Consider the following 24332-nt stretch of genomic DNA (forward strand, 5'->3'; position numbering starts at 1 on the left):
ATTATTTGTCAATAAACTTGACTCTAAACATTCACAAGAAATACCTTCCTATTACCCCAACGCATTCTTTTTACTAAACTTTAAAGAAATCATTTGGAACAAAAATTGCTGTTTTTTTCAAAGTATAACTAAGAATGTATAACAATGATAAACAATATTTTAAAGAAAAAATGGGGAAAGAAGATCATTAAACATATTTGTATGTTATATATTCAATGTTCAAATTAAATACCAAAAGAAAATTAATATTTCATTTTAATCTTTCTGTAGTATTTGTGGGAATTATATACTAAGATCTGACCATCATTTTTCATTTTTTCAAAAACTGTACAACAAAAGCAAATTCCTTTTTATAGTTTCATTTCTCTGTATTCACATTTCACAACTTTTGCTTGTTTCACAATTTAAGTTCCTGGGAAGGCAGTTTCATTTTTTAATATTACTCTAAATAATAACATACATTTGTAATCAGGTTATCATTTTTCTACTTTTTCACAAAAATAAATTATAGATAAATAGAATTACATTTCCTACCCTCAACCATTATAATTTTGTATGTAACCAATCACACTTTCAAAACAATTAGAGACATAGAAGTTCTCCAAGAAACACTAGAAGAAAAACAAGAAGAGGGGCTGAGAAGGTGGCTCAGTGGTAGAGCACTTGCCTTGCATGCATGAGGCCCTGGGTTCGATTCCTCAGCACCACATAAGCAAAAAGAAAAAAGCTGGAAGTGGTGCTGTGGCTCAAGTAGTAGAGCGCTAGCCTTGAGCTGAAGAGCTGAGGGACAGCGCCCAGGCCCAGAGTTCAGGCCCCAGGACTGGCCTCCCTCACCACCTTCCCCCTCCCCCCCAAAAAAAGAAAAACAAGAAGAGTTAGTTATTTCTACCACTGACTTGAAATCTTAAGCCTTGAACTATTAATATTCCTGTACCATTACTGTGTCATAATATATTCCCTACTTAAGATATTTATAATTAAGGAGAAAAACTATAAGGCTAGTTATAATTGGCCTGTAAAATACTAATCTTTGAATCTAGGAATATCAATCTAAATTTAAATATATGAAATGTTTATCTTCAAATGGTAAAAACAAATCTTTTCCATGATGAGTGATAACATAAAAAGACCTCTTTAAAAACAGTGAAGTAGCTAGTCACTGGTGGCTCGTGCCTCTAATCCTATTGTCTGAGGAGGCTGAGATCTGAGAATTGCAATGGAAAGCCAGCTGGAGCAAAAAAGTCCATGAGACTCTTATCTCCAATAAACTACCAAAAAAAGCCAGAAGCAGATCTGTGGCTCAAGTGGTAGAGCTCTAACCTTGAGCAAATGAAACTCAGGGACAGCGACCACGCCTAGAGTTGAAGCCTTAGGACCAGTACCAAGTATAGATCTATTACAACTGTTTGACTAATTAGAACAATTAGTAGTTAGAATAATTAATAGTTATTCTGCAGTCCTTATCTTCTACTAAACTATGATTTTAGGCCAGAATCCCTGGAGGACACACAGCAGTATTAAGAAAGTAGGTTTCTGGCTCATGCCTATAATTCTAGCTACTCAAGAGGCTGAGATCTGAGGATTTCAGTTCAAAGCCAGCCTGGGCAGGAAAGTCCGTGAGACTCTTTCATCTCCAATAAACCACTAGAAAATTGGAAGTGGCGTTGTGGCTCAAGCGGTAGAGTGCTCGCCTTGAGCTGAAGAGCCGAGGGATAGCACCCAAGCCCAGAGTTCAAGCCCCATGACCAACAACAAAAAAAGAAGGTAGGTTTCTATTTAGTATACTATCCATTTGCAAACCCATGAGCAAAAACACAGAAACATATAGTCTGTCAATCCAAGTTTTGATGAAAGGGGACTTTCTAAAGGTACCTTACAAATGGTGTTTGAAACACAAACCTGAAAAAAAAACTTTAATTGGTTAACAAAGGTAGTCTACTGCTCACCCACCACTTATTTTTTCCTATCTGTAAACAAGTGTGGAGAAAATACCAAAGCAGACACAGACAAAAATGAAGACAAACTAAGAAGAGATACATTAATATTTATCAGTGATTTTTTAATAAACTGGTTATATTAATCTCTTATTTTCATTTGAAAATCATGTGGTTCTAATTAGAAGAATTGCTTCTTCATCAAAACAGATAGATTTTTCCCCTATTTTAATTTGATCACTGAGTTAACAAGTATGCCTAGAATATAAACAATGTTAAACTTCCATTATTTTTTCCCTGTGAATAATTTGTTCAAATTTTTCTAGATTCCTTCCTATATAAATACTAATTGTTACAAAAAAGCACTAGAGAGACAAATTTTAGGTGGCTGGACTGAGATTTTTTTTTTTTGGGTCCGGTCATGGGGCCTGAACTCTGGGTCTGGGCGCTGTCCCTCAGCTCTTCAGCTCAGGGCTAGCGCTCTACCACTTGAGCCATGGCACCACTTCTGGCTTTTTTTCTTTTTCTGCTTATGTGGTGCTGAGGAATCGAACCCAGGGCCTCAGGCATGCAAGGCAAGCGCTCTACCACTGATCCACCTTCCCAGCCCGATTGAGATGTTTTTATTCAATCTGTTTTATAAATAAGTCAAGCTAACGACAACAACTTAAGTATAGAAATGAACATGAAAAATGGACAAGCCTGTTATCCTAGGTACTTGGGAGGTAGAGATTAGAGGATTTAAAAGTTTGTGAGATTCCTCTTCAACCAATCATGTGGTATGGGACCAATGACTAGGCATGGTGGTATGCACCTGTTATTTACAACTATGGGGGAAGCAGAATTGCTGAGCACAGTGGCACACACCTGTCATTGTCAGTAATGTGTGTATACACAAGTAGGAGAATTATATCTCAGGTCTGACCTGGAAAGTGATAAGGTGACAGAGTGTATGCCTAGCAAATGCAAGACACTGAACACACACACACACACACACACACACACACACAGACACACGCATGCACACGCACACACGGGGGTGGTGGTGGTGGGAGAAAAGAAAGAAAAGAAAAGAAAAGAAAATGAATGTACAGCCCAGGGCTGGTAGCTTGCTTACACGTTTAATCCTAGCTTCTCAGGAGGCTGAGATCTGATGATGAGGTTCAAAGCCAGCCCAGGGCAGAGAAGTCCTGAGACTCATCTCCAGTTAAAGCTAAATGAGAGTGCTGGGCCCTGTGTTCAAGACCCAGGACTATGCCAAAAAAAAAAAAAAAAAGGGGGCTGGGAAGGTGGCTCAGTGGTAGAGTGCTTGCCTTGTGTGCACAAGGCCCTAGGTTTGATTCCTCAGCACCACATAAGCAGAAAAAAGCTGGAAGTGGTGCTATGGCTCAAGTGGTAGAACGTTAGCCTTGAGCTGAAGAGCTGAGGGACAGCGCCCAGGCCCCATGACCAAAAAAAAGTACAAGGAAAAAATAGCTTTCCAGTGGCCATTCAGTAGCCACATATTAAGTTGCAATTACACTGTAGGAATGAGTTACAGAAATAGAAAAGCCAGAAAAATGAGAGTAAAGTCTGGGAGTGGTGTGGCTAGAGAAGAGTTCAAAATAGAGTAAATACCTCTTGAGAAAGCAAGCAAAAGGAGGCATGAAGAATTCCATCATGCTGGACACCAGTAGCTCCCACCTATAATCCTAGCTACTAAGGAGGCTGAGATTTGAGGATCACAATTCAAAGCCAGCCTAGGCAGGAAAATCTGTGAGATTCATCTCCAATTAACCACTAGAAAACTGGAACTGGTGCTGTGGCTAAAGTGGTAGAGCTCTCGCCTTGAGCTGAGGAGCTCAGGGACAAGGGCCCAGGCCCATGACTGCCAAAAAAAGAAAAAAAGTCCATCATAAGTCATGCTACGTGTGCTGAGAAATTTTAACTACTAAACATTTTAAATGCTACATTTCCTTGCTGACCAAAATGCTACCTTTGATAGCAACACCCAACTATTCTAATAGTTGAAATATTCTGCAACAGAATACATCAAGAGACCACGTAAAATTGCTTAATCTTGATGGCACTTTGTGGTAAAGTCATGAGCCAGCTATGGAAGATGTAGCAGGCTTGCCTTTTCAAAAACTAAGCCTTACTGGGTATAGTAGGTTCACTGTGAAAGGAGAAGCTACAGTTCAGTTACAGTAAACCTTGGTAGATTTGACATGGCCTTTAATGATAAAGAAATGTGTTGAACACATCACTCTTAAGGTTTATTATGATAAAGTTGATCAGTTTAACTCTAGACAAGCACACAAGAGATCCTGAGAGCAGGAAGCTTCTCTGTGGAACTCCTGACGCAACACAAACCATAGCAGTTACTGCCAAGCTTAATGCAAACCCTCTAGAGTCCACGTTGACAAATTCTTTAACAGGCCCTGTGGTTACAGGGAAGCTGGTTTCACTCTGACTCACTCCAGCTCAAACAGTTTACTGGAAATGAAGGGGAGGGGGAATTTTCAGAGAAGTCATGTGATGGCCAGACAAACCACAACCAGCAAAGGTTCAAGAGTCAAAAACAGGTTCCAGCAACAAACTGATATTCACAGGATTCAAATGGCACTCATGAAGTTTTTTATAATCTGTGTGCATATAAAGGAACAGATACTTTATGGAGGGAAAACCAACAGACATTCACATGGTGTAGGCAGTAGCAAACACTTCAAAAGAAAAGGTGTTAAAAGGAAAATAGGAAAAGAATAAAGAATCTTTTGGTTTTCATATTTTCACTTAAATAAATAAATAGAATGTTAAAGCGCCTTAATGAGTGACTAAATAACCATTAAATTCTTTCTCTGTCTAAACTGAAAAGATCAGATATTTTATCATGGTCAAAAACTGAAAAGAACCATTCGTTGAAGAACCTTTTACCTTCCTTTCTTTCTTCCTTCCTTCCCTTTCTCTCTTCTTTCCTTCTCTCCCTCTCTTTTTTCTAGTTTCCTTCCTTCCTTCCTTTTTTTTTTTTGGGGGGGGGGGGGGTCCGGTCATGGAGCCTGAACGCTGTCCCTCAGCTCTTCAGCTTAAGGCTAGCGCTCTACCACTTGAGCCACAGGACCACTTCCAGCTTTTTTCTTATGTGGTGCTGAGGAATTGAACCCAGGGCCTCGAGCATGCAAGGCAAGTGCTCTACCACTGAGCCACCTTCCCAGCCCCCTTCTTTCTTTCTTTCTCTCTCTTTCTTTCTCTCTCTCTTTCCTTCCTTCCTTCTTTCTTTCTTTTCCTCAGGTTCTGGGGCTTAAACTCAGAGGGCCTGGGCACTGTCCTTGAGCTTCCTTTGCTCAAGGCTGGCACTGTACCACTTGAACCACAGTGACACTTCTGACTTTTTCTGTGTATGTAGTACTGAGGAGTCAAATCCAGGGCTTCATGCATGCTAGGCAAGCACTCTACCATTAAGCCACATTCCCAGCCCTTTTTGGAAGGTTTTTTACTATGGAACTATCTATTTCAATGCATAAAAAAAGTCACTAGCCGTAACTATCATAAAGATATCATAAAGAATAAAGAACCTTTTGGTTTTCATATTTTTACTTAATTTGTATAAATAAATTTAAATTTTTGAATAGGGTAAGAATCTTATTTTTTATTTTTTGGGTCCGGTCGTGGGGCTTGAACTCTGGGCCTGGGTGCTGTCCCTCAGCTCTTCAGCTCAAGGCTAGCGCTCTACCACTTGAGCCACAGCGCCACTTCCGGCTTTTTTCTTTTTGCTTATGTGGTGCTGAGGAATCGAACCCAGGGCCTCATGCATGCAAGGCAAGTGCTCTACCACTGAGCCACCTTCCCAGCCCCGGGTAAGAATCTTATTAAGCTAAACTTTTTTTTTTCAGCCTTCAGGAAGTGTAATATAAACTAGTAAAGAGAAAAAACCCTACTTAAATAATTTCAAATAGGCCTTGAAAATTGATTGAATATGCGAGGCAAGGAAGGCAATCGTATGACTAAGATTTTATTCAAATATTTATTTAAATACTTGCTATGTAGCCCAGGTTGGCTTGGATCTTAAATATAAAAACTAATTTACTGTAATCCTAGTCTGGGATTATAGACATGTACCATCACATCTAGCTAGTTTTTAATTTTCTTGGTAATAGGAAATTAATCAAAGATAACTCATATTAACTATTGAGGATAGTAATACTGTTAACAGAAATCAAGAATAAAGAAAAGTTGCCAGGCGCTGGTGACTTACGCCAGTAATCCCAGCTACTCAGGAGGCTGAAATCTGAGGACTGCGGTTCATAGAAAGCCAGGGAAGAACAGACTATGACACTCATTAATTAACCACCAGAAAACCTGAAGTGACAGTGTGTCTCAAAGTGGTAGAGCACTAGCCTTGAATGAAAAAGCTCAGGGATAGCCCTGAGATCAAGGCTTATGACTGACTCCCCCCCCAACCCCCCCAAGTAATTTAACTTTGTAGGAGGCAATTCATAAAATGAAGGAGCAGCTATTTAGATCTGTTATAAATGATGAAAGGATTACTCAAGGACATAGAAAGCTACCTTTATTCATGTCAACCTCCCACAGACATCAAGTTAAAACATGATAAAAAGCCAAGAGCAAACGAAAGTCAGTTTAACAAAAAATACTGCCTAATCTCAATACTATCATCACAAAAAAAATTCAAGTAATCTGAAGGAATCACAATATAAATAAATGCTTTAATAATACTTTTACTGTCAAAACATCTATATGAAATCTTACCATTAGTCAAACAAATTTAAGAAAATAATTACTTTTGAAATTGTTACCTAGTAACAATTTCTAAGCAAAATTCATATGCATCCTTTAACCTACTTGGAAGACACATGACAAAGCAATCAGTGCCAAGTTTTTCTTTTTTCCTGTGATAAACTTATGCTACTAAAATATTTTAACATCAAAAAAAAAAAACAAAAACCACCCCACATTTTCTAACGTACTCTAAAGTAATCTTTGTTTTGTTTGGCTTAATTTTTTGAGACCAGTTCTCACTATGTAGTCTAGTTTGGCCTCAAACTTATGCTCTTTTGGCTCAGCTAATCTGTAAATAACTCACATTATTGATTTTACGTAATTTGTTCTTCTTAACTATGGTTGACCTAACTCTTCCATATTTTAATCACTCTTACCAAACTGAAGATTTTACAAAACCTATGTATCTATGAGCCAATTTAGCACCAAAGTCATATAAACTTTGGATCACCTAAATTGACTGCTAAAGAATTTAAAAATCATAACCAGTAAGACATAACTAAAAAGATGTCATTTTTAAGTTTTTAGATTACCAAACAAAAACTTCATACCTTTTGTATATACTATTAACAACTACAAAAATAAGAAAAAAGATTCAAGTTACAACAACAAGATACAAGGCAAAGATAACATGTTAAAATCATTTGCAAAATACTGTAAGAAAAATTCACAAGTAATTAAAAAGAAAATTTGTTGGATGTTAGTGCCTCAATGTCCTAGCTCCTCAGGAGATTGAGATCTGAGGATCAGGGTTAAAAGACAGCCCAGAGAGACAAATCCATGAGATTCTTTTTTATTTTTTTGGTCAGTTGTAGGGCTTGAACTGTGGGCCTGGGTGCTTTACCTCAGCTCTTCAGCTCAAGGCTAGTGCTCTACCACTTGAGCTACTGCGCCACTTCCGGTTTTCTGGTGGTTACTTGGAGATTAGGGTCTCACAGAGTTTCCTGCTTGGGCTGGCGTTGAACCGTGATCCTCAGCTCTCAGCCTCCTGAGTGGCTAGAATTACAGGTGTGAGCCAGCAGCGCCCAGCAAATCCATGAGATTCTTATCTCCAACTAACCAGCAAAAGAATGGTTGTGGAAGCAAGGCTACAGTGGCTCACGCCAGTAATCCTAGCTACTTAGGAGGCTGAGATCTGAGGATTGCAGTTCAAATTCAGCCCCACAGGAAAGTCTGAGCCTCTTATTTACCATTAACCACTAGAATCTGGAAGTGGCACTGTGACTCAAAATGGTAGAGCACTAACCTCAAGCAGAGCTCAGTGCCTAGACCCTGAATTCAAGTCCCACGACTGATAAATTCTGCATGGGTAGAAGGAAATGTCTTTCTTTTCTCCATCCCCCCCCCCATTTTAACATATTATGGCAAAACAAATCTTTGCTAGAACCTAAAAAATAAAAAAGAGTTGAGACATAGTGGTTATTAGCCTACTGGTTGAGTACATGTTACCTACACGTTTTACTTTATAAACATAAGCCAGTGATCCCAGCTCTAAAAGGAAGAAAAGGAATTGAGTCTACTTTGGGCTACACAGCAAAACTAGGTCTCAAAAAACTCCAAAATTTCAGTGGCTTAGTGGCAAAGTGTTTGCCTTGCATGCATGAGGCTCTAGGTTCAATTTCTCAATACCACATAAACAGAAAAAGCTGGAAGTGGTGCTGTAGCTCAAGTGATAGAGCACTAGCCTAGAGCTGAAGAGCTGAAGGACAGTGCCCAAATCCAAAGTTCAGGCCTCATGAAAGACAAAAAACAAACAAACAAACAAACAAAAAACCCTCCAAGTCTACCTGGTGGCTCACACTTGTAATCCTAGTTACTTAGGAGCCTGAGATCTGGTAATCCTAGTTACTTAGGAGCCTGAGATCTGAGGATTGCGGTTCAAAACCAGCCTGGGCCAAAAAGTCCGTCAGACTCTTATCTCCAATTAACTACCAGAAAATTGGAAGTGGCACTGTGGCTCAAGTGGTAGAGTGCTCACCTTGAGAGCTGAGGGACAGCACCCAGGCCCAGATTTCAAACCCCACAACTGACCAAAAAAAAAAAAAAAAAAAAAAAATATATATATATATAAGTTGAATATAGTAATAGTTCACAGTTTTAACAAACAAAACCAAAAATTTATCTTTGCTGAGCAACAACAAGAAACTCTAACTAATGTATTAAAACACTAATACTTTCTCAGATAATCAAGTCTTCTATCTTATGCCTTCAACAACAAAAATATAAATGAAAAAAATTTGAATTCCATATAACCCCCCTTGTCTAAAATCAGGAAAAAAAAAATCATATTATCTGAAATTTATAGTAAACCATAAAATTAATGGAAATTACTAAAAAGTATAAAAAGAAAAATCAAATCACATATAGGAGAAAAAATTTAAAATTTCATTTTCTGTACTATAAATCTTGATTAAAAAATGCTAAATGGTAGGACTGGAAATGTGGCTTAGTAGTAGAGTGCTTGCCTACCATTCATGAAGCCCTGGGTTCAATTCCTCAGCACCACATAAATAGAAAAAGCTGAAAGTGGTGCTGTGGCTCAAGTGATAAGGGTGCTAGCCATGAGCAAAAGAAGCCAGGACAGTGCCCAGGCAGGCCTTCAAACCCAGGACTGGCAAAAAAAAAAAAAAGACTAAATTATGGTAAACACTGCACTAATCTCACAGTCAAAAACTTGGGTTGGGTTTTGTCTCTAAGATTCACTGGCCTTATATATTCCAGGGTGTGTTTTTAAATTCAAATCAGGGATAAATCTGGCTCAGTGATGCTTATAGTCTCAACTACTATTGAGGAGTAAGGAGGATCACTGAAGTTTGTTTGTTTGGCTGAGCCTGGACAACACTTCTAGACCTCTGCTCTACTGAAAAAAAAAACAAAAAAACCCCACCAAGAATAATAAATACCTTTTACTTACTAGGGATACACGTGGACCCATTGCAACAATGAGATGTGCAAGTCCTTATGTCGAAAAAGGAACTTTACAACTTTGGTGGGGGGGATCGGGTGGGCCGAGGGGGGGAGTATGGGAAGGGATGGGAAAGGGAAACAAAGAGGAGGCAACAATGCTTGATAAGAAATGTACTCATTATCTTGCCCAGGTAATTATAACTCCTCTGTATGGTATTCTCACAATAAAAAAAGAAAAAGAAAAAAAAAAGAATACCTTTTACTGTACAGTTACAGTTGAGTAATTCACTCAAGTATGGTTTTTATTGATCTTAAAAGAAAAATAGTGAAGATCACAAAGTTGCATAGATGAATTACTCTTTTCTCTTTAATCGTATTTATTTAATTATTTTATATTTTACATATTGGCTGACAAGTACATGTAAATGAAATTTTGGTAAAAAATTTTAATAAAAATTTCATAAAGAATATACATATTGTTTTCTGCCAGGTGCTAGTGGCTCACAATTATAATTCTAGCTAGACAGCAGGCTGAGATCTGAGATTGCGATTCATAGCCAGTCTGGGCAAATACATTCAAAATTATTATATTCAATTAACCATCAAAAAGCTGGACGTAGCCAGGCACTGGTGGCTCACGCCTATAATCCTAGCTACTCAAGAGGCTGAGATCTGAGGATCACCGTTCAAAGCCAGAAGTGGCACTGTGGCTCAAGTGGTAGAGTTCCCCTTGAGCTGAAGAGCTGAGAGAGAGTACCCAGGCCCAGAGTTCAAGCCCCACAACATCTTCTTATTACTAATTTGTCTGGAAAACTTGCCACTGGCGCCCGGCAAGGCAGTGTTCTTTAGTGCAACTATTAACCATTTTGTGTTAATAATAACCTTTTTGAAGATTAGTGTTCTATCCCCCACACCCATTCTTACTTGTGGAGTCTCTCCATTTTCCAGCATCTCTTCAAATTCCTGATATTCCTCATCGTCTGGTTCAGCACCTGAGAGGCGAGCTGCCCTGGCCATGAAATATGGAGGTAGCTCTCCAATCGCTGTACCGATACCCTAGGGTGTTAAAACCAAAATATTTGCAATGACTTCCGTTTCCAACATAATGACACTGAACAGATTAAATTTATCCTTTTCTATGTCAGCAAAAACATTATGGAAAAGGGGGAAGCATACATTACATGACCAGAAGGGTAAAAGTTTGAGTCCTGGCTCTATTCTGACCTATATGATATAAATCAAGAAGGCAGACATAAAACTCGTAAGACAATCCTGGCACATACAGACACTAATAGGTATCTGATATTATTATATTCACTAACAGGTTCTGATATTTTTCTGTTTTTCTCCTTCTTTTCTTTTATAGCTTTTTTTGTCCCTAGAGATGAGGACTGAACTCAGGGTCTTGAGCTAGCTAGGCAGGCGCTCTTCTGCTGAGCTAAACCCGTAGCCCCTCTTCTTTTTTTCTATTAGCTAAATGATCTGGTAGTAAAAAAAAAAACAAAAAAAACACTAGTACATAGGTTAATTAATATTCTCCAGGAAATTTGACATTTAAAATGTTTTCTTTACTCTCAACATAATACTTTTTTTTTCTGTGTTAAAACTGAAAACATGGGATCAGGAAGCCCCTTGAAAACTCAACATAAAAATGGACAAATTTGGGGCCAGGGTGGGGGTGGGGGGAGGGAGGTTGTAGTTGTGAAGATGGGAGGGAAGGGATGGTAGAGGAAAAACAAAGGAGAAGGCAACAATGCTTGATAAGAAATGTACTCATTATCTTGCTCATGTAACTGTAACCCCTCTGTACAGTATTTTCACAATAAAATAACATGGGCAAATTCGGACTAGGAATGTGGCTTAGTGTTAAGAGTGCTTGCCTTGCATGCATGAAGTCCTGGGATCGATTTCTCTGTACCATATAAACAGAAAGAGCTGGAAGGGATGCTGGGCTCAAGTGGTAGAGTGCTAGCCTGGAGCAAAAGAAGCTCAGGGACAGTGCCCAAGCCCTGAGTTCAAGCCCCAGGACTGGCAAATATATTAGAAAAAAAAAATCTTCAAAAACGAAAGTCTTCAAAATGACAGGAACATGAGTCACTCTATGTTATGAAGAAATTAAACGTAAAATGTATCTTTTTAAATTTTTTATATCTTAAGATATAAGAATGAAAACAAACTTTGATGAATCAGAAACTTGGTTTAGACTTAAGTAGCTTAAATATGTAATAGGCTATAATGTCACAGGCACACAGTGGTCTCCAGGGAAATTCTGAACGTTGAACCAGACAGACCTGGTTCTCTAAGTCACAGTGAATGAAAAACTTTTGCTAATTGTCAAAGCAACTTTATTATTTTTATTTGTTTTTATTTTTTGAGCCATAGCACCACTTCCGATTTTCTGGTGGTTAATTGGAGATAAGTTTATGGACTTTCCTGTCCAGGCTGGCTTTGAACCGTGATCCTCAGATCTCAGCCTCCTGAGTGGCTAGGATTACAGGTGTGAGCCACCGGTAGCCAGCCTCAAAAGCAACTTTAATCTTTTCAGTTTGCTATGTGCTAATGCGCTGTCTCCAAATACAGAGAGAGAGAGAAAATGAGAGAGGAAGAGGGAAGGGTAACATACATATACAGAAGGATAAGGATAAAACACAAATCATAAATTGCTAAACAAGAAAAGTTAATGATGGTCAACTATGAAGGACTACAGAAAATTAATCATTATTTAAAAAACTGGAACAGGTATGGCTAAAGTAGCTGAAGTCCTGAGTTCAAGCTTGAGTACCACTAAAAACATTATTTCAAAAAGTATTAAGTTAGCCAGCCAGGTGCAAGTGGCTCACCCCTGCAGTCCTAGCTACTCTGAGGATCATGGTTCGAAGCCAGCCTAGGCAGGAAAGTCCATGAGACTCTATTCTCCATTAAACTACTCAAAAAAGCCTGAAGTGGCTCTGTGGTTCAAGTGGTAGAGTGCTAGCTAGCCTTGAGCAAAAGAAGCTCAGGGACAGAGCTCAGGCCCTGAGTTCAAGCCCTACAACTGACAAAACAAAACAAAAAAAGTTAATAAGGAAGTCACACAATGAACTGAACTGTAATCAAGAACTCTGTACTAAGCTGGCAATTTGTTACACTAATTTAATTGTGTTCATGTTTCTCATTAACAAGAAACAAGAATGGTGATCATGTCAGTATATATTATTATACAAATATATAAAGAAAATATATACTGAATGCCAATGCTTCATGGTTGTAATCATAGCTAATCAGGAGGCTGAGATCTGAGGATCGCAGCCAGCCTGGGCAGGAAAGGTTGTAAGACTCTTATCTCCAATTAACCACCAGAAAACCGTAACTGGCACTGTGGCTCAAGTGGTAGAGCGCTACCTTTGAGCACAAAAGCTTAAGGACAGTTCTAAGACCATGAGTTTTATCTTCAGAACCAGTACAAAAAAACCCACAGAAGATTAATGACATTAAATTTATAAAACATGTAATTAATATAATGAATTTGCTTGCATTGTTTAGAAAAGGGCAACAGGAAACGACTTATTTTCCTCTTTCATATTCAACAAATTCAACGGATTATGGCATTTCCTTAATACTTTTATTTTTTTTGCTGGTCCTAGGTGCTGTTCCTGAGCTTTTTCAAATGCTAGTGCTCTACCACTTGACCCACAGCTCTACTTCTGACTTTGGAAGTTTTTTGGAGATAAGAGGTTCATGAACTCTCTTGTCCAGGCTGGCTTTGAGCCATAATCCTCATATCTAAGCTTCCTCAGTAGCTAGGATTATAGGTATGAGCCACAGTTGCCCGGCTATAATAATAATAATAATAATTATCATTATTATTATTTTTGTCAGTCATGGGGCTTGAACTCAGAGCCTGGAAGCTATCCCTGAGCTATATTGCTCAAGGCTAGTACTCTACCACTTTGAGCCACAGCTCTACTTTTGGTTTTTAGGTGGTTAATTGGAATTAAGTCTCATGGACTTTCCTGCCTGGGCTTGGCTTTGATCCTACATCCTCAGATCTCAGCCCCCTGAGTAGCTAGGATTACAGACATGAGCCATCGCGCCCAGTTTCAATTCAGTGTTCTTATTAAATCAAGAAACTATCTTTTATCTATTGCTGGTGTTGGGCTTATAAATAAGAAATAGATCACTACTTCTCTGTACAGTATCTTTACAAGAAAAAAAATACAAAAAAAAAAATAGATCACTGGACTAGGGAACCCAGCTCCATGGCAGGGGTCTTACTTATTAGTAAGTACCAAATTTTTTATTTGATCCCCTCCCTTCAAAGCTAAAACTGCCTCTGCCCCCTTTAAGGGCATACTGTTTATGGCTATTTGAATGAACCGAGAGGATTTTTTTGGGGGGGTGGGGGTGGCATGCTGGAGATTGAATTCAGGGATTAGTTAAAATTTTGAAACAATCTGTTAAAAATGACAGGTATATAAACTTAAAAAATCCAAATGATGAATTAAACAATTTAAATGGTAATAATTTGAAGTCTTTAACAAATAAAATCAATATATTCCTAACTGATAGACACACAAATTTAGGCATATAAACAAAACCAAATCTAGTTCAAGCCCCATGACCGACAAAAAAACAAAACAAAACAACAAACAAAACCAAATCAACTTGAGTGAATTAAAAGATAACTTTCTTTTTTTTTTTCATGGTGACATTGTTTTTTTTTTTTTATTTTTTGTGAACATACTGTACAGAGGGGTTACAATTACATGGGCAAGATAATGAGTACATTTCTTATCAAGCATTGCAGCCTCCTCCTTTGTTTACCCTTCACATCCCTTCCCAGCCTCCCCCCACCAAAGTTGTAAAGTTCGTTTTCGACATGACAACTTGTACTTCTCATTGTTGCAACGGGTCCACCTGTATCCTTAAACGACTTGTTTTTCCCCATCTCCTCCACAAATTATACCGACATCTAAAAGATACTTTCTATTGACAGTATAATCCAAAAAATTCTTAAAATAAACCTAAGAAAATCACAGAGAATAATTAATGTATCTAGAAGGAAGATCTCATTTATAACTGTATAGTTTGAAACCATTACTACAAAAAAAGCTGAGTTTATGGATGAAATATTAGACCATACTTTAACATTGAAGCGACTCCATAAATGAAGAGTATTCTAAGAACAATACTTTAATCTAAGAATAAGCTATATTAACATGACACATGACACAGGGTCTCATAGACAGGTTGGCCTCTTAATCCTACTACCTCAGTCTTCTAAATGATAGGACTACAGCTATGTGCAACTACACCTACTCTATAATTGGTCAGCTGGTATTGACTAAGTATATAAACACTGGAACAAATTTTATAACAGTATAGTTACATCATTTACATTCCATTTTCCTTTGCTGCTGTTGTCTTTGTGTGATCGGTTGCTTTGTGGTATACACTTTGTGGCTTACTTGCAAAAGTAAGTTTTGCCAAGGCTCTAAAAAGTTCTCTCTGCCTTAGAAATTGACATCTGGTCATTTCATGAAGTATATGTTTGAATTTGATTTCAAAAGGCTTAATACAGTATATCAAGGTGGTAAGGTATCAGACAAATATGAAAATGCACAACTTACCCACATACAGGCCTCAATTCTAACTTTTGAGATGATACTCCACAAAGAAATGGCTCCTTCAGTGCCCTCTTCATCTGGACAGATAATCTGATCAGGATAGGGTGGCTCAGGAAAATTGACTGAGTTGCATTCATAAGCAGCTAATGTAACTGAAGCTATATGTGGACCCTACAAAAAAAATAGAAAAAACTTCAGTTGAGAAATATTAATGAAGGAAGAATACCTATGTATGTTAACATAAATATATATTGTAAAGAAGTTTGGCTTTTAAAGAAAATTATTCTGTTTAAGTACGCATTTCAAAATGCAGCTGGTATGAACAACTTGTGATGGATATAGATTATTCTTCCATTTAATGATGAAACACTAGGTGAGTTAGGATAAAGATGCATTTTTTAATCAAATAGGAAGAGGTAAAACTGTTTTAACTATCTTAGGAAAAAATCCAAGTTTGTATTTCTTCTTTTTTTTTGGTCGTGGGGCTTGAACTCTGGGCCTGGGCGCTGTCCCTCAGCTCTTCAGCTCAAGGCGAGCACTCTACCACTTGAGCTACAGCACCACTTCCGGTTTTCTGGTGGTTTATTGGAGATAGGAGTCTCATGGTCTCTCCTGCCCGGGCTGGCTTTGAACCGTGATCCTCAGATCTCAGCCTCCTGAGTAGCTAGGATTATAGGCGTGAGCCACCAGCGCCCGGCTCAACAAGTTTGTATTTCTTTAGGCAAAAACCAAATTCCAAATGCATCGATAATATAAAAGCAATGTAAAAGAATGAAAGTAACCAGTTATTTGATAATCTCCTACATACATAACATACCGCTAGGCTCTCATCTTAGCCCTTTGCATGCACCCGTACCTGTATATCAATCCTGGAGCTTGAACTCAGGGCACAGGCACTGTCCCTGAACTTCTTTTGCTAAGGTTAGTGCTCTACCTTTTGAGCCTTTGAGTTCCATTTCTAGCTTTTTGGTGGTTAACTGGAAACAGAATGGTAAGAACTTCTCTGCCAGGGCTGACTTTGAACCAGGATCTTCAGATCTCAGCTTCCTGAGTTCCTAGGATTACAGGTGTGAGCAACTGGTTCCTGGCTTTGATTTCTATTTTATAAATCCATATCTGTTCATCAAAATGTTATTCCCTGTGATATAAAGTTTCCAAGAACCTGGTTAGGTATAATTTGAAAATATTACCTTTTTTCTGTACTTAAAAACAGTTGCTGGGGCTGGGAAGGTGGCTCAGTGGTAGAGCGCTTGCCTTGCATGCTCGAGGCCCTGGGTTCGATTCCTCAGCACCACATAAGCAAAAAGAAAAAAGCCGGAAGTGGCGCTGTGGCTCAAGTGGTAGAGCGCTAGCCTTGAGCTGAAGAGCTGAGGGACAGCGCCCAGGCCCAGAGTTCAGGCCCCAGGACCGGACCAAAAAGAAAAAAACAAAAAACAAAACAAAACAAAACAGTTGCTGAGGGGCTGGGGAAGTGGCTCAGTTGGTAGAGTGCCTGCCTTGCATGCATGAGGACCTGGGTTTGATTTCTCAGCCCCACATAAGCAGAAAAAGCAGGAAGTGGCGCTGTGGCTCAAGTGGTAGAGCGCTAGCGTGGAGCTGAAGAGCTGAGGGACAGCACCCAGGTCAGGAGTTCAAGCCCCACGACCGACAAAAACAAAAACAAAGCTCCCCCCCAAGAAACAGTTGCTGATGCAACTACCTAACATACCTTTTTCAATTATTCTAAAGTAATGATAAAGTATGAACCTAATAATAGTAAATTTTTCTTTTCTTTTGCAGTCCTTGGGCTTGAACTCAGGGTCTGGGCACTATCCCTGAGGTTCTTCTGCTCAAGGCTAGCACTCTACCACTGCAGCCACAGCGCTACTTTTTGTTTATGTGATACTGAGGAATCGAACCCAGGGCTTCATGCATGCTAGGCAAGCACTCTACCACTAAGTCACATTCCCAGCCTGTAAGTTTTTCTTTAAAAGTAGTATTTCACACAATTTATGCTGCTTTGTTCCTTCGCTCTAAAATACTACAAATTAGCATGAGGGCCTGGGTTCAATTACTAAGCACCACATAAGCAGAAAAAGCTGAAAGTGGTTCTGTGGCTCAAGTGATAGAGCGCTAGCCTTGAGCTGACAAGCTGAGGGACAGTGCCTAGGCCCAGAGTTCAGGCCCCACAACCGACAAAAAACAAAAACAAAAAAAACCCTGAAATTAAAATAATATATTAATGTTGTCAAGAGCTAGTGGCTCATGCATGTAATCTGGAAGCTACTTAGGAGGCTGAGATCTGAGAATTGCAGTTCGAAGCTAGCCTGGCAGGAAAGTCTATGAGACTCTTATCGCCAGTTAATCAGAGAAAAAGCTAAAAGTGCCACTGGTGAGCTCAGGTGGCAGAGTGCTAGCCTTGAGCTAGGACTGGAGGTAGGTGTGTGTGTGTGTGTGTGTGTGTGTACTTAGATGTGTGACAACTATTTGTTGTTGTTGTTGTCCCTGGGGTATTTTTGGCATAATTTCAGGAATGATGCATTTTGTAGGACAGTTTAAATTCTGAATTTGTTAGGCATGGTGGCACATATCTACACTCCTACTAGCATTGGAAGCTGAGGCAGGAGTATTTCCAGGTCAAGGTTGGCATCGTTTTGCTACATAGATGTTAAAGCAGCAAGAACAAACTGAAGGCTTTAAAAAACAATAAAAATTTATTGTAGACTGAATTAATAATATATTGCTACTACTGAAGCTAGAGTAGAAATGGATTCCATAGAATTTAGTACTTTTTCAGTCACTAAAACTTCCTACTTTATACTACTCAAGAAAGATTGTAGGGCTGGGAAGTTGGCTCAGTGGTACAGTGCTTGCCTTACATGCATGAGGCCCTGGGTTTGATTCCTGAGTACCACATAAGCAGAAAAAAGGTGGAAGTGGCACTGTGGCTCAAGTAGTAGAGCGCTAGCCTTGAGCTGAAGAGCTGAGGGATAGCGCATAGGCCTAGAGTTCAGGCCTCATGACTGACCCTCCCTCCCCCAAATATATATATAATCTTTTTCCATAGGTAAATACTTCTATCTGTTCTTATTAGAAATGTTACCTTTCAGTATAACTGATTTGTTCTCTCCTAGACATAGTCTTGCCTAGCCAAGAACTACTTCTATCCTGGACAAGGCAAAATTATTCCATTATCAGACTTTGGAAAATATTGTGTAATAAATGCAGCTCATGAGACTAGATATATGGAATTTTAAAGTGAAACAAAACCAGATGTCCAATATGTCACAAATAGTTGAACTGTCTTGTTGAGTTAGAATGACTATCCTGAATTTTACTCCAAAATAAGATCTTCATTTCCTACTTTGCTTATTGGATAGTCTTCTGTATTGTTCAATTCTTCCATAAGAATTATCAGTCTGCTACTTTTATCAGTTAATGAAGGGTAAGTATTGTAATTTCCAACTGTAAATAGAGATTTGTTTGTATCTTTGTTCAGTTCTGTAAGGATTTATTTTTATATTTTGCCAATCTGTTACTAAGTATTTGTGTATATGTATATACATACATACTTTTAATTGTTCTAGCTTCCTAAGAATTTGTCCTTTTATCATTATGATGTGTCCCTATTCTTGAATTACTATGTTGTAAAGTTTACTTTGTTTAATGTAGCCACTTCATTTTTATTTATTCATTTATTTAGTCTGTCATGGGGCTTGAACTCTGGGCCTGGGTGCTGTCCCTCAGCTTTTCAGTTCAAGGCTAGTGCTCTACCACTTGAGCCACAGCACCGCTCCCAGCTTTTTCTGCTTATGTGGGGCTGAGGAATTGAATCCAGTGCCTCATGCATACAAGGCAAGCGCTCTACCACTGAGCCACCTTCCCAGCCCCCACTCCATTTAAAGGGTATCTCTTTTTCTCATCCTTTACTTTTCATTGGGTCTTGATATTGTGTGTGTGCACGTGCACTGCTAGATTTAAGTTAGTCTTACACTTGCTAGGCAAACTGTCTTACCACTTGAGTCATACCTCCAGCTATTGTCTACTAACCCATTCTGTCTTTGCCTTTTCACTTCATGTTTGCTCCATTTACAGTTAATGTTTTAATCAGTATAGTTGGATTTAAGTCTACCACTCAAGCTGTTTGTCCTATTTATTCCCTCCACCTCTTTTCCTGAGCTCTTTTTAAAATTTTTTTAGTATCTTATTTATTGGCTTGTTATAATTTTAAAAATTTTTAATCATTACTCTGCAGTTTACAGCATGTATCTTCAGTTTAATAAGGTGACTTGTCAAGTGACATTTGTCATTTCACATATACTGTAAAAACCTTACAATAGTGTTCTCCGTTTTCCTCCTTCCATTCATTATCTTCATTGCCTCCAAATGTCATACACTCCAAGTGTTTGTTTTTTCTTTTCTTTTTAAATCCTAGGCCCTCATATATCCTAGGCAACGACTCCTGTTTTATACAGATTCTACTATCTCTTCTGTCTACACACCTCTGGTAACATTTTTTGTCACGCATATCTCTTGGAACAAATTGTTTTGTCTTTTATCTGAAAGTTTTTTTGGTTTTTGTTGTGTTTTATTTTTTGCTAGTCCCAGGGCTTGAACTCAGGGCCTGGGCACTGCCCCAGAGCTTATTTTGCTCAAGGCTAGCACTCTACCATTTGAGCCACAATGCCACTTCGAGCTTTTTCTGTGTATGCGGTACTGAGGAATTGAACCCAGGGCTTCGTGCATGGTAGGCAAATACTCTACCACTAAGCCACATTCCAAGCCCTGAAAGTGTTTTTATTTCATCATAATTTCTTCTTTTTTTTTTAATATAGTAAGGGTTTGAACTCAGAGGGTCTTGCACTTGCTAGGCAGGCACTCTGCCTGTTAAGCCACACCACAAGCTTTTTTTGCTTTAGTGATTTTTCAGATACGGTCTCATACTTCTTTTTCTGCCCATGTAGGTGTCCCCCAGTTCCCTACCTATGCCACCTGTGTATCTGGGATAACAGGTGAGAATGAGGTCTTAGTAACTTTTTGCCCCAGCTGGTCTATGACAGTTAAAGTCATGATCTCAGATATGCTAACCTTATTTTTACATGTTTGCAAGTGACTTAACAGCAATGGCTAAATTAGTTATCCTGTTAACTTACCTCCAAAGGTTTGTTTAATTCATTTATATGCTTATTTATTTTTTTTTATGAGTCCTGGGGCTTGAACTCAGGGCCTGGGTGCTGTCCCTAAGCTTTATTGCTAAAGGCTAATGTTCTACCACTTTGAGCCAAATTCTACTTTTGATGTTTTTTGGTGATTAATTGAAGATAAGAGTCTCACAGACTTTCCTGCCCAGGCTGGCTTCCAACTGCGATCCTCAGGAGCTGGGGAGGTGGCTCAGTGGTAGAGTGCTTGTCTTGCATGCATGAGGGCCTGGGTTCGATTCCTCAGCACCACATAAGCACAAAAAGCCAGAAGTAGCGCTATGGCCCAAGTGGTACAGTGCTAGCCTTGAGCTGAAGAACTGAGGGACAGTGTCCAGGCCAAGTTCAAGCCCTACAACTGGGGAAAAAACCCAAAACATTCCAATCCTCCAATCTCTGCATCCTGAGTAGCTAGGATTATAAACATGAGCCATCTGCATCCCGCTCTCATTTTATTTTTGAAATACATTTTTCCTGGGTGCATTGTCCTTCGGATTGCATAAATTCTAATGAAAAATCCTACCTGTTTTTTTCTATGGATAATATGTTGTCCTATTTTCTCCTTATTGAGTTATAGCAATTTGATGATGATGTGACTGTGATGATTGTCAGCAATTCAATTACATTTTATTTAATTTCATTTACTAGCCAGGCTAATCATGAGCTCTTGATCCTCCTACCTTGCCTCCCAGGTGTCTGGATTATAGACATGTACTTACCATACCAGGTTTTATTCGAATATGTATAATGTTACTAGTACACACTGTCTTGATTTGAATGTTATGTCCAGTGAATAGGGATTTCAATTTGGTTAAAAGCTGTATTATAGAATCTAAAATAATATCACATATCAAAATGATAAATAGCTGAATAAATGAATTATATGAATAAATTCCAATTTCTATATATAGTTGAATAAAGCCATAAAAAGTACTCAAGTTTCTTACTTTTCAAGCCTACTCAGTTTGACCTTCAGAATATAGTAACACTTAACTTTCTTTGAATTGGTAATTCAGTTTTTGTATTTATAGTATTCAACAATGATATAACCTCTACTGGTCATACAATACCATGAAAAGAAAAATAAGGGAATCTTTGCACTCAGTTTTATAGAAGCAAGAAGACAAACAGCAATAAAAATATACTGTAAACTTTGAGATATGTTTCTGTGGTAGCAGAGAAGAGAAGAACCTAACTTGCTATAGGAAAGTTTGGGAAGGCTCTCCAGAGAGAAAGAAAGTTGAGTCCTAAAGGTTGAGTAGGAGTTATTCAAGTATGTATATGTTATGGGTATTTGTTGATCATAGATATACTCCAAGCATATAAAACTCTGAATTTGAAAAATATTTTGACTATTGCTTAGAGCCTGTCTTTGGATCATAGATTACTTTCATCTCCCTTACTCCTTCCTTTGCACAGAGATAGTCTGCAGACAGAAAGCTCCTTAAGATTTCCTCATTTACAAATGAAATTATTCTATGTATGTTGCTCAGTTTTCTGGTTGTTAAAGGAGTAGAAGACTAGTATCCCCTGCTTCATGCTCTGCAGCCAAAACCCTTCACCTGCATACTAGAGACTATAAGTTGTTTCCATGAGGTTAGAACCAACTGCTCATTACAAAGGTTAATTTCCTATTTAATGGTCCTTGTAACTGGTAACCTTTCCTATTTATACTGTATGGATTTATGGCTCTACCCCATTTGTTCATGTTATATGTCTAAAATGTGACTTTTTCACATATAATTCATCATAGAATTGTACTTTTTTAGGAAGTACATTTAAAAGATAGTTTGAGGGCTAAAGGTATATAACTGTAGAGTGCTTGCCTAGCATGTGTTGTAAGGATCTTGAGTTTGATCACAGTACTACAAAAAGGAAAGTAAATATATGTAGCTATTCTAAAGTTATTTTAATCACAATTACTTTTGTTTGGTTTTTATATAAACTTATTAAAAATTATTATTATTATTTAGGAACCATTAAGCTATATTTTTCTAAAAAGAACTCAAGATTTCCTACCAGATAATGTAGTTCAAAATAAAACATCAAGCCATAGGCAAAAAAGTCTTGAGAATGAACAAAGGACAGGAAATTGAGTTGTTAGTGTTCATTTTGTTTGGGAACCAGCACATCTGCTTCTAAGGCTGAGTAATCATGACTTAATAGTGTGGTTACGGAAAGTATATATCACTTTGAGTGAATTAACAGTGTTCTTTAAGGAGAAGATTCTCAGATTGTTGAAAAATTCCTTTTTAGGACACTAAAATTAAGACTTTGTTGGGGAATATATTTACTCTGTTCATGGTACATTTTTTTCATCTATATTTTAGAACAGAAATATATCTCTTCTTGTATATCTCAAAAATAAATTTATCTGTCTTCACCTGGGAGTAAACTCAGGATCCTTTATCTGATCATTTTAAGTGTATGGTAAGAAATTTTTTACTAACTGGTTATTCTAAATATTATATACTTTAAACTCAAGATTTTTGTTTTGGTAGATCAGAAAATAATTTTCCCAACTATGAAATCTCCTATGAAAAATGCTCAAAAGAAAATATCACTTAATTTTTCTATATTTTAAAACCTTAAATATTAATGCTGAAGCATTCTTTTCTTTTTTTGAGGTGGGGGAGTTGGTCATGGTGCTTGAGTTTTCATCTCAGGGTCTGGGCACTGTTCCTGAGCTTTTATGCTCAAGGCTAGTACTCTACCACTTGAACTCCAACTTCACTTCTGGTTTTCTGGTGGTTAATTAGAAATAAGAGTATCACAGACTTTCTAACCCAACCTGGCTTTGAACTGAAATCCTCAGATCTCAGCCTCTGAGTAGGTAGGATTATATAAATGAACCACTGACACCTGGCCTTAGAACTTCATTTTTTAAGATTTTTTAACACAGGGCTGGGAAGGTGGCTCAGTGGTAGAGTGCTTGCCTTGCATGCTTGAGGCCCTGGGTTCGATTTCTCAGCACCACATAAGCAGAAAAAAAAAAGCCAGAAGTGGCACTGTGGCTCAAGTGGTAGAGTGCTAGCCTTGAGCTGAAGAGCTGAGGGACAGCGCCCAGGCCCAGAGTTCAGGCCCCATGACCGGATCCAAAAAAAAAAAAAAGATTTTTTACACAGTATTTAGAAATGAATACAGCTTAGGTTTGTAAGTATCTTTCATTTTAATATGATAACAAAAAAGTGATTATACCAGTAGGCTTTTTGTAATGTTTTATTTTCCATCACTATGTCTTACATTCTTGGCTTTTTGGGAGGAGGGAGACTAGTTTGAACTCGTCATCATGCTTGCTCAGTTGTCACTCTATCACTCAGTTCATTTTTGCTGATTATTTTTTGAGATTGGGTTTCATAAACTTTCCTGCCCAGCCCTAGTCTTCCTAGTCCAGTCTTTTGAAGAGCTAGATTACAGGTGTGAGTGACCAGCACCCTATTTATTCTTAGCTCTTGATCCACAAATTCTTTTACCTGTTAATCTTAAAAGTCTCTTACACTAGGCTGGGAAGGTGTCTCAGTGGTAGAGCGCTTGCCTTGCATGCTCAAGGCCCTGGGTTCGATTCCTCAGCACCACATAAGCAAAAAGAAAAAAGCCGAAGTGGCGCTGTGGCTCAAGTGGTAGAGCGCTAGCCTTGAGCTGAAGAGCTGAGGGACAGCGCCCAGGCCCAGAGTTCAGGCCCCACGACCGGACCCCCCCCCCAAAAAAAAGTCTCTTACACTAATGCCATTTTTCTTTTGTCTCACTTTATGAAAAGTTAATAGAGAAATATTTAACAGAAATGTTAAGATTCAGAAATATTCCCAGTATATGATTAGTAAGTCTTTGTAATTCTAAAGTATTTTTTTATAGAAACTAATAGCTAATATATTCTAAAAGATTTCTATTAGTCTATACTGAGTAAGTAAATTTGAGGGGAAGGTGCTGGTAAT

General features: G+C 38.3%; 1 protein-coding gene across 2 annotated transcripts in view; it reads right to left on the reverse strand.

Annotated features, from left to right (window-relative positions):
* Vmp1 (vacuole membrane protein 1) overlaps positions 1 to 24332 on the reverse strand; it is a 104895-nt gene that overhangs the window by 35996 nt on the left and 44567 nt on the right. For both annotated transcript variants that reach the window (XM_042691770.1, XM_042691777.1), the window contains exons 6-7: positions 15227 to 15394; positions 10542 to 10673 (exon numbers count right to left, since the gene is read on the reverse strand). In XM_042691770.1, the coding sequence (XP_042547704.1) occupies positions 10542 to 10673; positions 15227 to 15394 (300 nt within the window). The remainder of the gene's footprint in view (positions 1 to 10541; positions 10674 to 15226; positions 15395 to 24332) is intronic.

Source organism: Dipodomys spectabilis, unplaced genomic scaffold (genome assembly GCF_019054845.1).
Source record: "Dipodomys spectabilis isolate Male_0828 unplaced genomic scaffold, ASM1905484v1 ptg000004l, whole genome shotgun sequence".
Taxonomy (NCBI): Eukaryota; Metazoa; Chordata; class Mammalia; order Rodentia; family Heteromyidae; genus Dipodomys; species Dipodomys spectabilis.